General features: G+C 44.3%; 2 protein-coding genes across 4 annotated transcripts in view; both read right to left on the reverse strand.

Moving 5' to 3' along the window:
• The window catches only part of Nt5dc3 (5'-nucleotidase domain containing 3), a 56,508-nt gene extending 52,226 nt beyond the window's left edge, over positions 1-4,282 (reverse strand). The window contains exon 1 of one of the 2 annotated variants that reach the window (XM_069991543.1): positions 4,084-4,282. In XM_069991543.1, the coding sequence (XP_069847644.1) occupies positions 4,084-4,282 (199 nt within the window). The remainder of the gene's footprint in view (positions 1-4,083) is intronic. The other variant, XM_069991552.1, reaches the window with a different exon arrangement.
• A 2,676-nt stretch (positions 4,283-6,958) lies between these two features.
• The window catches only part of LOC138806065 (putative tetratricopeptide repeat protein 41), a 57,161-nt gene continuing 49,973 nt past the window's right edge, over positions 6,959-14,146 (reverse strand). For both annotated transcript variants that reach the window (XM_069991578.1, XM_069991568.1), the window contains exons 15-16: positions 7,755-7,884; positions 6,959-7,629 (exon numbers count right to left, since the gene is read on the reverse strand). In XM_069991578.1, coding sequence (XP_069847679.1) covers positions 6,966-7,629; positions 7,755-7,884 — 794 coding nt within the window. In that variant the 3' untranslated portion in view covers positions 6,959-6,965. The remainder of the gene's footprint in view (positions 7,630-7,754; positions 7,885-14,146) is intronic.

Here is a 14,146-nt window from a genome sequence, read left to right on the forward strand (position 1 = left end):
GCTGCACTCAAACTGCAGTGTGCATCTGGCAAATAGCCTCCATGCTGAGCAGTCACTGTACAGGCACCCAGCACTGAGGCAACTGGGAAAACAGATGCTCAAGATGAAATCACATACAATGGCTTGTGTGTACACAAGAGTTAACAGATAGTGCTGGGTGGGCATGTATCTAAGGACAGACATCTAGATTTCTGCAAGGGTTCCAGACTCTATTGGCCTATGCCCCTATTTCTGGTAGCACAATTAAGCATTTTTCAGGATTAGTAGCATACATTTTTGTTAGACAAGGACATTTTTAGAACCTCAAAATAAGAGTTCTCACCCCAAAAAGTGAGGCTACACAAATATATTCAGGCATCAATATGTATGCATCCTCTCTCTTGGACACATGCATTTTAAAGGTTCTGGTGCACTAGCTCTAAGCTGGTGACAAGAAACCCAGCTCTACAGAAACTTCTTTGATGTGCATTTTCAATATTCCTTTAACTCTCTTCTTTAGAAGACTGGAACAGTCTGAGCAATACTGGTCTAATTTTAAAATTCTCTCGAGAATCTCTTTAATCCATTATAACTCCCTGAAGAATTTATACTTATTATTATTATTATTCATTATGTTATATATTACACATGAGTATTATCCTTGTGTCTTATGCTTATTCTAAACATACCTGGCTTGTATCACTGTGGTACACAGTACTAATTAAATATGTAGTTTGTGAATTTTTTATTTATTTATTTTTGCTGGTCCTAGGGCTTGAACTCTAGGTCTGGGCACTGTCCCTGAGCTTTTTGTTCAAGGCTAGTACAATATAACTTGAGACATGGCTCCACTTCTGGCTTTTTGGTGGTTAACTGGAAATGAGTCTCATAGGCTTTCCTGCCCAGGCTGGCTCTGAACCATGCCCCTCAGATCTCAGCCTCCTGAGTAGCTAGGATTACAGGCATAAGCCACTGGTACTTGGCTATAATTTGTGATTATTAAATATCCTCAACCCAGAGCTCTGAATATCAATATCAATATCTTGGAATAAAAGCCTCTAATACTCCTCACTAATCTCCAGCATCCTTTCATAAGCTTAAAAAGCAATAGAGCCCCTCGCAGGGAGTCAGATATTCTAAACAGCCCAAGTTCTGAGAAAAAGGAAGAAAGGAAAGGAAAGAAGAAAAGAAGGGAGTAGGGAAGAACTCCTAAATCCCAAGAGAAAGCTGGATCAGCCCCTCTGGGAGGAGCAGCTATTCTACATATATATGTTCTTCATATATATGTTCATATATATGCTCTCTATATATACTGCTGTTCTATACATAATAGGAGAAACTACTTCTCTGATGGGTATTTAATGAAGGACAAGGATTGTGTTCAAACATACATATAACACACAGTACATTAAAAATAATAATAATAATAGCAAAGCCATGCACTGGTGGTTCATGTCTGTAATCCTAGCTACTCAGGAGGCTGAGATCTGAGGATTGTGGTTCAACACCAGCCTGGGCAGGAAAGTCCAAGACTCTTATCCCCAATTAATCACCAGAAAACCAGAAGTGGCACTGTGGCTCAAGTGGTAGAATGCCAGCCTTGAACTGAAGAGCTTAAGGACAGCGCCCAAGCCCAGAGTTCAAGCCCCACAATCAGAAAATAAATAAATAAATAAATAAATAACAAGACTGGGAAAATATGAGGTATTTGGCTTTTTTATTTTGGCTTATTTCATTCAACATAATGATTTCAGCTCCATCCACTTTTCTGCAAATGACATGATTTTATTTTCTTTCAGGCTTAGTAATAGCCCATGGTATATATTTGTTCATACATTCATCAATTGTTAGGCATCTCAGCTAGTTTGGCTATTGTAAATAGAACTTCAATAAATACGGTAGGCAGATACTGCTCTTGTATATTAGTTTACTTGCATTTGGATTATGCCCACAGTGGTATGGCAGGGTGTTAAGATGTATCTCTTTTTACTTTTTGAGGATTCTCCATACTAATGGCAACCATCAAGAAAAAAAAAAATGTACTGGCCAGGATGAAGGAGGGGAGAGGAATGTAGAAATAGTGCAAGTTACTGTGGAAATCAGCGTAAGAATCAGTATTTCTTCTGACCTCTTGGTCCTCAGAGACACAGCTCACGGGACAGCTATTGGTAGCATTTACTTCCTTAACAGCTATCTTCTGGGGGCAGGAGGGTGGGTGCTCTGCTGTCACTAATCTATTTACCACACTCCCCATCCAGACAACACTGACTCTTGGCCTGGCCCAAAACTGCTCAGCCCCTGGGGCCTCTCCCTCCGTTAAACAGTGGTATATACTGTGGAACCTTACTCAGCAACAGAAAAAGAAAACACCATTGTTAAAATACACAATGAAAAACAAAAGGCAAACCTGAAAGATCACATACTGATTAATTCTATTTGTATAATAATTTCAAAGTAACAACATTTTAGCAATGGTGATTTTCAAGTCTGGAGACGAGAGACAGTTATCAGGAGGATGTGGTTATAATGTCAGTATAAGGCACATGCATATAATCTCAGCCTTCAGGAGGCTGAGACAGGAGGATAACAACTTCAAGACCAGCCTAGGCTTCATAGTGAAACCCAGTCTCAAAAACAAATAAAGTCGTTGGGGATTCCTGTGATGAACTGCTCTACCTTGACTGCAGTGGTAAACACACAAATCCCCTTGGAATAAACCTGTACAGAACTACACATACATGTGCACACACAAACACACACCAGGGCAAGCCAAGCAAATGGCTGATCTCGTTTCAATACATACTGATGGTGATACTGTACCACTGCTTTGCAAAAATGTTAGAACTGAGAAACTATGTAAAAGATAGGCTAGATTTCTCTATCACCTTTTATAACGAAATGAAAATGTACAATTATCTAAATAAAATTATCAATTGGAAAAAAAAGAAAGTTGCCTCCCTAAAAGCTGGGCTAGATGATCTTCTTTACTCTTTTCAGCTCAGCTAAGACCTGCAAAGCCCAAAATGAGTTTTCTTTCCATAACCCACACAATAGCTTCAAAAACCAAAGTGGAGAGAGGGATTAAACTCCTAGTAGAAGGAAACTAAAGAAAATAAACCATTCTACTTCACAGAATTCCACACTGCTAAACACTTGGCATTTACTCAGAAAATTATTCAAATTGGGTTTTATTTCACTAAAGTGACTTCTGGCCAAAAGACAGAGCATGCGATCCTACAAAAGCTTCCTCTCCCTTTATGTGCACCAAGGGATAGGCACAGGTACATAGACATAGGTGCATGCACACACACACACACACACACACACACACACACACACAATCTATCAATATCAAATTTCGATCCTCAATCTAAACAGAAGCACTAATGAATTAATTATCGGTCCTTGACACCACTTTCCATCAGCTACTGGGAAGCAGAAAACAGGACAATAGGTTAGGGGTTGAGACACGTGTGAGGTCAAAGCGTGACCTTGGCCAGACCCCTAGAACCCGAGTCTGGCTTTTCCCGTCTACAGAATGGGGGCGCGGCCCCTCCTCCTGCGAGCCTGTGGTGTCTCAGGAGCAGTTCTCCGGGCCAGCACTGGAATGCTTTCGTTCTTCTCCCCACCTCGCCTGGCTTCCCTGAGTGACCACCGAGCCCAGCTCATTCCACATTCACCTGACCCCACCACCACCACCCCTTGGCCCCGGATATTTCCCCCTTCTAACACAGCCCACCCCACCCCACGAAAAGAAGGATCGGCCTCGAGATGCCGACACCTGCTCAGGGAAACTGAGTCAGGCGCCCGCCTTGACTCTGCCGATTGCAATTACAGCTGATCGATCGCACTAGCTAACGGTGGAGGGGGGGGCTCTTGATTCGTCCCCGAGGACCCCCCCTCCCGGGACAGCACAAAGCGTTCCCCACGCAGATCCAAGAAGCACCGGGGAGGGAGTTGCGAAGTTTCCGGAGCGGCTCCGCCGAGGCGAGGTCGCCGCCGGCGGGGTCAGCCAGCCGCGCGGACGGGGGGGAGGCGGCCCGCCGCCGGGGGGGCCCGCAGGGCGGACGCCCCGCCCGAGGGCCGGGGCCACGCCGCACTCACCGTCCGTGCTTCTCTTGGCCTCCCGGTAGCGCTCCCACAGGTAGCGCTTCATGTCCCCCGCGGTCCCCGGCGCCGTGCACACCGGCCGAGCGGGCCCCGCGCGCGGCCGCCCCCAGGCCGCGGCCCCGAAGCCGCCCCGCAGCGTCGCCGCCGCCCTTGCCCCGGCCCCGCGGGCCACCGCCACCACCGCTGAGGCCATGCCTGCCGGTGCCGCCGCCCCGCTGCAAGTGGCGCCGCAGGGCCAGAGCCGCCAGTCTGCCCCGCCGGCGGGCGATTCTCTGCGTGGGAACACGTGGCGGCGCGGCCCCGCCTCCCGCTGCCGCGGGGCGTGGCCAGGTGGAGGGGCGGGGGGAGACTCGAGGGTGGGCGGGACCTGGGCGGGGCTGGGGTGGGTGGGGTGTGGGGGAAGGGGCGGGGCCTTGGCGGGAGGGGAGGGGCCTTGGCGGGAGGGGCGGGGTCTCGTTGGGCAGGGGGGCGGAGCCGTGACAGGTCACTTCCTGACCCTGCAGCGGGTCGGGGCGGCGCGCTGGTACCGAGGCCACACCGAGGGTGATGACTCCTCGCTGACCCTGAGCCACCAGGCTCCGCTGCACCCTGCTCCGGCCTAGCCTTCTGCGGCAGTCCCTCCGTCGTGTCACAGTCCTCAACTGGGAAAGGTGACCTCTCTCTGTATTAAGGGCTTCTGCAGCCTAGACCTCCCGGGATCTCAGAGACCCCTCCCAGACCACCTGATGCTCCGCTTGGGTCCTTCCAGGCCTGCCTTTTAAAGGGTGGCTGGGCAAAAGCCCCACACAAGGGCTAAGAATGTCTCCTGGAAGATCCCAAGGAGTTTGAGGGGCGCCCCTGTTGCCATGGGGTGTACGGACGGGAAGGGCACTGCCCCAGCCTAGATTTCCACCGTAAGCAAGGTCCTCTGGACATCATCATCCGGCCCTATCACAGTTCACTGAGCTCTGCGCTGCCCACAGACTTGGCCACACCTGCTCTGTGCCTGGTGATTCGCTAGAGTCAAATAAATAGTGACCTCTGCACCAGAAGGTATTTCAGCCCCAGCAGGGCAGGATGTCATCTGCTCAGGACTGACCGGCCTGTGCTTACCCAAAACTTAATCCATTATGTTCGTCGTTGAACCAGGTGCTAGGCTGGGTAGGGGGAAGCGCTCTCAAGGCAAGCGTGCTGCCAGGGGGACTATACGTGAGACAAATAATGCTTGGTATTAGGAGGTGCTTCGTTTGCGGCCTGGTTAAGGGGGGGAAGGGGATCTTCAAATGTCCTCTGTAGCATCTAGGTTAGATCAGGCCCAGAAAATAACTACCATTAATGGAAGCTTTCTATAGCCATTATATCATGAAATCCTCCCAGTAATTTTGAAAAGTAGGGGCCATAATTTCCCCCTTGAAACTGAGGCCAAAGAGATGTTTGGTAACTTGCCAAAATCATGTATCTGAGCTCTTTCTTCACTGACTTAGTTGAGTGATAGGAATGAAGGTAGCCAATAAGTAATCCTTATTAATAGATAATGGTTAATATTCTACAACTTGCTGATAAAATTGAGGACTGGCATAGTGCACAAACTTGTAATCTTAGCTACTGGAGAGGCAGAGCAAGGAGGACCCAGAGTTCCAGTTGATCTTGGACAAATTAGTGAGACCTTATCTCCAAAATAAAAACAAAGTCTTTGGGATGGTGGCAGAGAGCTGGCCTAATATGCATAAGGCCCTGAGAAGGGAGAAATGTTCAAAATAAATAATCAAATCTATGAGCTGTGGCACTTTAATCTTTTTTATTTTAATGTATTCATCTGTTCTTATTTATGTTTAATAAAAAGTTGGGTGAGCTGGGCACCGGTGGCCCACGCCTGTAATCCTAGCTACTCAGGAGGTTGAGATCTGAGGATGGTGATTCAAAGGCAGCCCAGGCAGGAAAATCTGTGAGACTCTTATCTCCAATAAACTACTCAGAAAAAGCCAGAAGTGGTGCTGTGGCTCAAGTGGCAGACCACTCATCTTGAGCACAAAGCAGCTCAGGGACAGTGTGCAGGCCCTGAGTTCAAGCCCCAGAATTGGCAAAATAAATAAATTAAAATTAAAAAGTTTTTAAAAATTGGGTAATGGCAATTGACAATTTTATTTGGATGAAGAACTCATTTTAAGAAAATAACAATGTAGGGGCTGGGAAGGTGGCTCAGTGGTAGAGCGCTTGCCTTGCATGCATGAGGCCCTGGGTTCGATTCCTCAGCACCACATAAGCATAAAGAAAAAAGCTGGAAGTGGTGCTGTGGCTCAAGTGGTAGAGTGTTAGCCTTGAGTGGAAGAGCTGAGGGACAGCGCCCAGGCCCAAAGTTCAGGCCCCACGACCGGACCCAAAATATATATATATATAAAACAATGTAAAAATAACAATTAGAACTTGAGTAACATTATTTATTAGACATGGGAACCTGTGAGATCAACATTGTTCTACCTACCATAGAAATAATGTGAAGCACTAAAAACCTGTTTTGTTTTGTGTGCCAGTAGTGGAGCTGTCTCTAAGATTTTTCATTCAAAGCTGGCACTAAAGTGACTAGAGTCACAGATCCATTTCTGGCTTTTGGGTGGTTATTTGGAGCAAAGAGTCTCACAGACTTTCCTTCAGGGGCTGCCTTAGAACCGTGATCATCAGATCTCAGCCTCTTGAGGAGCTAGGGTTACAGGCATGACTGCCCTCACCAAGCAAAAACTGTTCTTTATAGTTAAAAAATAGTTACTATATCTCAAGCTAAAAAAAAAAATACAAAAACTTTGATTCTGAAACTCCTATTTAGAAGACAATATTCATTTTAAGAGTTCTAAATAGACAATAGAAAAAACTTACAGACACAAAAGTGCACACAACAACTTTTATTCCTTATTGGTATCATTTAGATTTTTCAATAATTTGGTTTCTATTTGAGATCTTCTCTGAAATATAGTCTTCTGGGGAGCCAAACTGGAATCTGGGCTATGAAAAAGCCACTTTTCTGAAATGAGCTCAGATATGGATTCCCAAGGATTATTGGTACCAAGAGGGGAGTTATGCCGGTAAATTGTGATTTGCCCTTCTCCACTCTCACTTCTACCAGACAAAATCCTTTGCTTTGAAAGCCTTACTACACTATTTGTTTTGTCCGCATGGAAAATATTCAAGGAATAGTCTTTCTTTTTCTTTGATGCTTCTCTTTTTGGGTCATTCCGTATTACTGCATTATTTTTTGACTTCTTTTGGGTCTTTTCCTCAACAGAAACGCATCGAATGTGTTTCAGGATCTTTTTCCCGTTGCTAGAAGCATGTTTCTGTGTATCTGAAATTGGAAGCGTTAACTCCACACTCTTAGCCTTCTGGGACTTACGTATATTTGTGCACATGGCCGAGCTCACTGTAGTAAAATTCTGGGCACTGTGGTAATTTAAATGATACAAGTGTTCCCACATCGAGGAGCTATGCTTAGAACTTTCATGAAACTGCGGGCTCTTGCTCTGAGACAAAAATCTCTTGCCCCGCATCCGTTCAATTTCCCTGAGAAGGCTGCAAAAGACAGACAGTGATCACCAGAATATATACAGAACAGACACAGAAACAATCAAAAGTATACACACACACATACATACATACATACATACATACATACATGACATGACACAGCAACTTACTGCAGGATTCCTTGAATTGATGGATGAGAAGATCCTAGGTAGGTCGCCCTTAAGTCAAGTGACCTATACAAATAGCCTACTGCCTCGGTTGTGGTATGATGGCTAAAGTCATTTGCCAATAGTTGACCTGCTGGATATTAAAATAAAAATGTTAGAATTTTTAGCCAGGTGCCTGTTGCTCATGCCTGTAATCCTAGCCACTCAGAAGGCTTAGATCGGAGGATCACAGTTGGAAGCCATCTGGGGCAGAAAAGTCTGTGACTCTTATCTCCAACTAACTACCCAAAAAGCCAGAAGTACAGCTGTGGTCCAAGTGGTAGAGCACTAGCCTTGATCCGAGAAAGCTCAAAGACAGCACCCAGGTTCTGAGTTTAAGCCCCAGGATTGCCACAAAAATAAAACAATGACATTTCAAGGGCTGGTGGAGCGCCTCCGCAGTTTCCCTGACCAAACCTGAGCCCCCGTGCATACTGCCCAGTGATGAACTTTTCCCCTGGGTGCTGGCAGTGCATGGGATTAAGAAGCAAGGAGGAACACAGCCAATAGGCTCCATCCAGAACACAGGCTGCAAATTACTAGCAAGGAAGGATTTTGCAGTGTCCAAGCACTTTTTGAAAAAAGTTTCTTTCTGCCTGCCATTTAATATTATGCCATTTAAAGGATTTTTGCTTTTTGTTTTTTTGTCAGAAGTCTTTCCGTTTGCTCATTGTTTAAATACATGTGTATATCTATAAACAGATCAGGGTGAAAGCTGTGTATCATTAAACAAATAAGTAAAAGGTAGCTATTAGATATTTCCATTATCTATCCCCTCACCCACCTCCACTGAGACATCCCAGGTAGGCTGGCTTAGAAGTCCAGAGTGCATGTGGTAAGCATCGCCCCCTGTTGTCTTTCTTCAGTACTGCATGAGTTCTCCCCACTCCAGTTTCATACCACCCTGACTGACCCTTCCTCCTCTTTCTTCATACTGATGTTGACATTTCTCCTCCTGATCTTCTCCAGGAACCTCACAGACCAAGTTTGGAGACTTTCTCTAGAAATTCTCCCTTGTTATCTCTTTTACACGTGTCCCATGATATCTGTCACAGTACATATTACACTGTGCTGTGGTGGGTATATAAAGTGTCCCCCCAAAGGCTTATGTGTTGAAAGGCTTATGTGTCTTTAACAGGTGATCTGATCATTGAGAGGTGATTGGATCATGAGAGCTCCGTCCTAATCAATGGGCTAGCCCACTGATTAGGAATTACTGGGAGATGGTGGAAACTAGGGTGTAGGTCACTGGGGGCATGCCTTAGAATGGTATATCTTGTCTCAAGTCCCTTCCTGTCTGTCTCTCTGATTTCTAAACACCATGAAGTGAGTGGCTTTGCTCTCTCCTGCTGCCATAACCCCATCTCAGAGTCCACACTGAATGCCTACAGTTATCAGGCTCTTCTCTACTCAAAAGGCAAATTTCTGTTCGTATAGCTAGCATGATCCAGAGTCAACTGGCCTCCTTAGTCTAATCAGGTAATTAAACAATAAGGTGTGAAATGAGAGTTCTTTTCTATGAAAACCAGACTCAATGCTTTAGAAAAACGCAATACCATAAGCTGCTTAGTTAATTCAAATTATGATTGGGCAAGACAAGCATAAAGATTTGGGGAAAATAAGGCAGCAATCTAGAAGGTTCTCACACAAGGACTGTGTCACAAATGTTCTCTCTTCATAAACCAAAACTAGAATTGTGGTTGATGCATTTTGGAAAGCATATCTAAAGATCCATTTTCTTATGATGTTCTTTTTATTTTTTAATATCTTTTTTTATTGTAAAGATACTGTACAGAGGGGCTACAGTTACATGAGTAAGGTAATGATTACATTTCCTATAGATGATTGTTACCCCCCTCCTTTCCCCCCAAAGATACTGGGGTTTTTTGTTTGTTTGGTTGGTTGGTTGGTTGGTTGTGGGGCCTGAACTCTCTGCCTGGGCGCTGTCCCTCCACTCTTCAGCTCAAGGCTAGAATTCTAACACTTGAGCCACAGTGCCACTTCCAGCTTTTTCTGCTTATGTGGTACTGAGGAATAGGTCTCATGCATGTGAGGCAAGCACTCTACCACTGAGCCACTTTCCCAACCCTAAAAATCTATTTTTTTAAAGAGAAAGAGACATTGATTCTCCACCCCAAAATTATTGGTAAGTTGTATCTAAAGTCTCTGAATCATTTACCTCACTTTTGGATTAATGGATCAACTACCTCAGGAAAGAGAGTTCTGACTGAGCTGAGCATTTTTTAAATTAAATGAAGAAAAAGAACTGACTTCCCTGGCTGAGAGTCATCCCGGGTTGTCATTGTTTCACATCATCTGAGCTTGATTGAGGTAGGTGGCATTTCTCAGGGAGGGGGAAGTAACATTATGTTCATTTGTCATACTTCATCCAAAATAAACAGCTCAGCACAGAACACTCAGCTTGATATAATGGAATACGAAAAGACCCATTTCTATTCTTTTCTCCCAGAGAACAGCTTCTCAGTAGGCAAATTTAGAGCATTTTATCAAAGGAAAGCAATAAGTTGGCTCTGGACCAGAAGCAGCTTGGAACACAAAGACTTCATTTTTTCTACAAAAAAAATCTCTAAGATTAGCAGTTTTATTATAGTAAAGTTTATATCTGAAACTGAGACAAAGTTGAGATATGATAAACAAAAAGTGTTCATTTAGAAGTAAGTTCAACACAAAAGTGATCAGAAGAAACAAAATTTAGGATTTGTCACCCAATTACAAACCCATCATTTTACTGTCTAACTCATTTTCTCTTATGTATATCTTTTGATTATAATTTAGATTTTAATTAACAAAACTTACTGGGAGACTATTTTCCTACCCCATAGAATATTACACTGTACTACTGCTAATCAACTGCAATAATAAAACACTAAGGAAGGTTCCAGGTGCCAAGAGATTCATGCTAGCAATTACCATTGTTAAGCTACAAGCCAAAATGAATCTGGAAACTAAACAAAAGATTATTGCTTTCAATAGGCCAAAGTACAATCTGGAGTGTTTCCGTGTTGTCCACCTGGAGCTGAGCCACATTTTTGCAGGTTACCACAAGGCTGACTGAGTGAACATCCAAAAGAAACCTGTTTTATCTACATCCTCACTTTCTGCAACTGAGCACTTAGAGACAGCAAACTTCGATGCTTCAAAGACACAAAGAGAAATGGTAAGATCTCTGTCCCTGGAAATTTACCCATCTGTTTGGGAGATGAAATGCAAATAGTAAAAAATAAATAAAATAAAATAGAATAAAGAGAGCTGCCAGTGCTGATGGCTCATGTCCATAATCCTAGATACTCAGGAAGTTTGAAGCCAGCCCAGGAAAGAAAGTCTGTTAGACTCATTTCCAATTGTGCACCAATAAAAGCTGAAAGTGGAATTGTGGCTCAAGTGGTAGAGTACTAGCCTTGAGCAAAAGTTCAGAGACCGTATCCAGAACTGGCACCAAAGAGAAAGAGACAAAGAAAGAGAGAGAGAGAGAGAGAGAGAGAGAGAGAGAGAGAGAGAGAGAGAGAGAGAGAGAGAGAGAGAGAGACCTAAAAATGGGTTGAGTATGCTGGCATACATGGGTAATCCCAGCCACTCAGGAGAATAAGGCAAGAAAAATCTTAAGTTCAAAGCCACACTGAGCAAAGTTAGCTAGACCTTATCTCAAAATCCAAAAAAATAAACTGGAGGCCAGTGGCTCATGCCTGTAGTCCTAACAACTCAGGAGGCTGAGATCTGAGAACTGAAGTACAAAGCCAGCCCAGCAGGAAAGTCCATGGGACTCTGTTCTCCAATTAATCATCAAAACAAAAACAAAAAACTTGGAAGTGGAACTGTGGCTCAAGTGGTAGGATGCTAACCTGGAGCAAAAAAAACCTCAGGGATATTGCCCAGGTCCTGAGTTCAAATCCCAGAACCAGCACCAAAAAACAAAACAAAAATACACACACACACACACAGACTGGGGTGTGGTTCAAATGGTAGTATATTTTATAGCGCTCACATGCTTGAGTCCCTGGTTTGATCCCTACTACTAAAAGGTTTGAGCCCTTTAGTGAATATGATTCACATTATTATCTTGGACTATTACATGATTACTTACTTAAATAAATATTACATTTTACATAAATGCTTTCTAATAATCATTTGCAAAAACTATGCTAGCTTCCTAATGTTTACCTGTTTGACAAAAACCATGTCCTGGCTTCCAGTTAGTCTGGTGATAACATCCCAAATCCTGTCCTCAGAGCCCTGGCTCGGTGCCTTCTCCACATTGCTCCTGCACTCCAGCCACCAGGGCCTTGATAGCACCTTCCCGTCCAGCCTCCAAAGTTATGTTCCTTCCACTTCCTGGAAGCCTCTTTCCTCTCCCTCATCTTCCTTGTCCACTAATTTCTCATCCTGTTGGTGCAGTTTCAGCGTCACTTCCCTGGCCTCCTCTTGACCAGGATACCAGGTGAATCAAGCTCCCCTCTTGCTCCTAGATTCACCTCTGATAGCACTTTCCTGATTATTGTTAAACCTTTGTGTATTTAGCTGTCTAACTATGGTCTCCATAGCAGCACTTCCCCGAGTACAGTTAACAATTGGGTGTCTAGTTATCTGACTGCCTCCTAGTCCCTCCTGCAGAGAAGTGTCTGTCTGTTCTGTTCACCGCTATCTCCCCAGCAAGTAACATAATGATTGCCCCCTACAATGAACAGTAAATATTTGAAGAATAAATTAGCAAGTGATTGAATGAATTCTGAGAATAATATATAAAGTAATTAACAGTCAAATGTTTTTTAGTAACCATATTTGCTTTTCCAAAGTGAGAGGCTAAGTTAGAAATAGCTAGGGCATGTCCCCCATCATACACATTCACTTGGCAAATGTCTGTTGAGCACCTACTATGTGTCATATACTGTCCAAAGAGCAGGATACACAATGGTGGAAAAGATGGATCAAGACTTTTTATCAGCAAAGGAGACAGAAAGAAATAGCTACTTCTAGGCAGAATAGTACTATTATATTACTACCACAAAGAAAAACAACCTAGGTGAAAAGATAGGAATCGGGCAGGCACGGGTGACTCAGCCCTGTAACCTTAGCTAGTTAGGAAGCTGAGATGTGAGGATCACACTTTGATGACAGCCTGGGAAAACAGAACTATGAGACTCTTAGCTTCACTAACCAGCAAAAAGTCAGACCTAAAGATATGGCTCAAATGGTAGAACACCAACCTAGAGAAAAAAGCCTGGCACTGAGTTCAAGCCTCAGTACCATTGCACTGCACATGTACACACACACACACACACACACACACACACACACACACACACACACACACACAGAGACACACACACACGTAGAAGTAATTAGGTTGGGATTAAATTACCTAACAGGGACAGACTTCACCCAGCCTTAATGAGCTCAAAATAATTCTGAAGAGTTTCAAGAACTATCTTCAAAATAAAAGGAGCCCACAAAGAGGAACACAGTCCTTGGTCTTCTTCTGTTTCCAGTGTCTACTTGCCCAGAAGCCAGGATTCCCTTCCGGTCAGCATAGTACCTCAACTCTGTCCCTGCCTGCCATCCAACTTCCTTACTTACGGCTCCCACCACCTCTCAGGCCCTCGGCTCTCCTGATCAGTTCCCCTACCTACCAGAGTCCCGTTTTCTCTGACAGCTGACACTCTACACGTCCTTATGAGCCTCTGCCAAGAGGTTGTTGTTGAACACCCTCTCCTGGTTGATCCCCAGCTTCTTTCATATTTACGCTTACAGAATGAACTCTGCTAAGGGCCTTAAGCACACAGCGGCATTACTTTATACATGGGGCCCATGGACAGATGGTCTTAAATCAAAGAGGTTAGGACTTGCCAAAGTGGCTGATTAGATCCTCTCCCGCAAATGATACTTTAAATCCTGAATGTGGTGGTAAAGGCAGAAAGATCCTAAGTTGGAGGCCAGCCTGGACTGCAAGAGCAAGTTCAAGGCTAGCCTGAGCTACATAGCAAGACAATGCAGCTCAGTGCTACAATATGCACAAGGCTGTGGGTTTGATCCCCAATACAAAAAAAAGGGGGGGCATGGCAGGAGGAGGAGGAGGAAGAGGAGGAGGAGGTAGTGGTGGTGGTGACATGAAAAAGATTCTTAAGGGGGGCGGGGGGAGGCTGGGAAAGGATGGGAAGGGGAAACAAAGGAGGAGGCTGCAATGCTTGATAAGAAATGTACTCATTATCTTGCCCATGTAATTGTAACCCCTCTGTACAGTATTTTCACAATAAAAAAAAATTTTTAAAAAGATTTCTTTACCGGGGTACCTGTGGCTCACACCTATAATCCTAGCTATTCAGGAAGTGTCTAAGGATCAC

This window comes from Dipodomys merriami, unplaced genomic scaffold (assembly GCF_024711535.1).
Source record: "Dipodomys merriami isolate MVZ:Mamm:240054 unplaced genomic scaffold, mDipMer1.0.p SCAF_10, whole genome shotgun sequence".
Lineage (NCBI taxonomy): Eukaryota > Metazoa > Chordata > Mammalia > Rodentia > Heteromyidae > Dipodomys > Dipodomys merriami.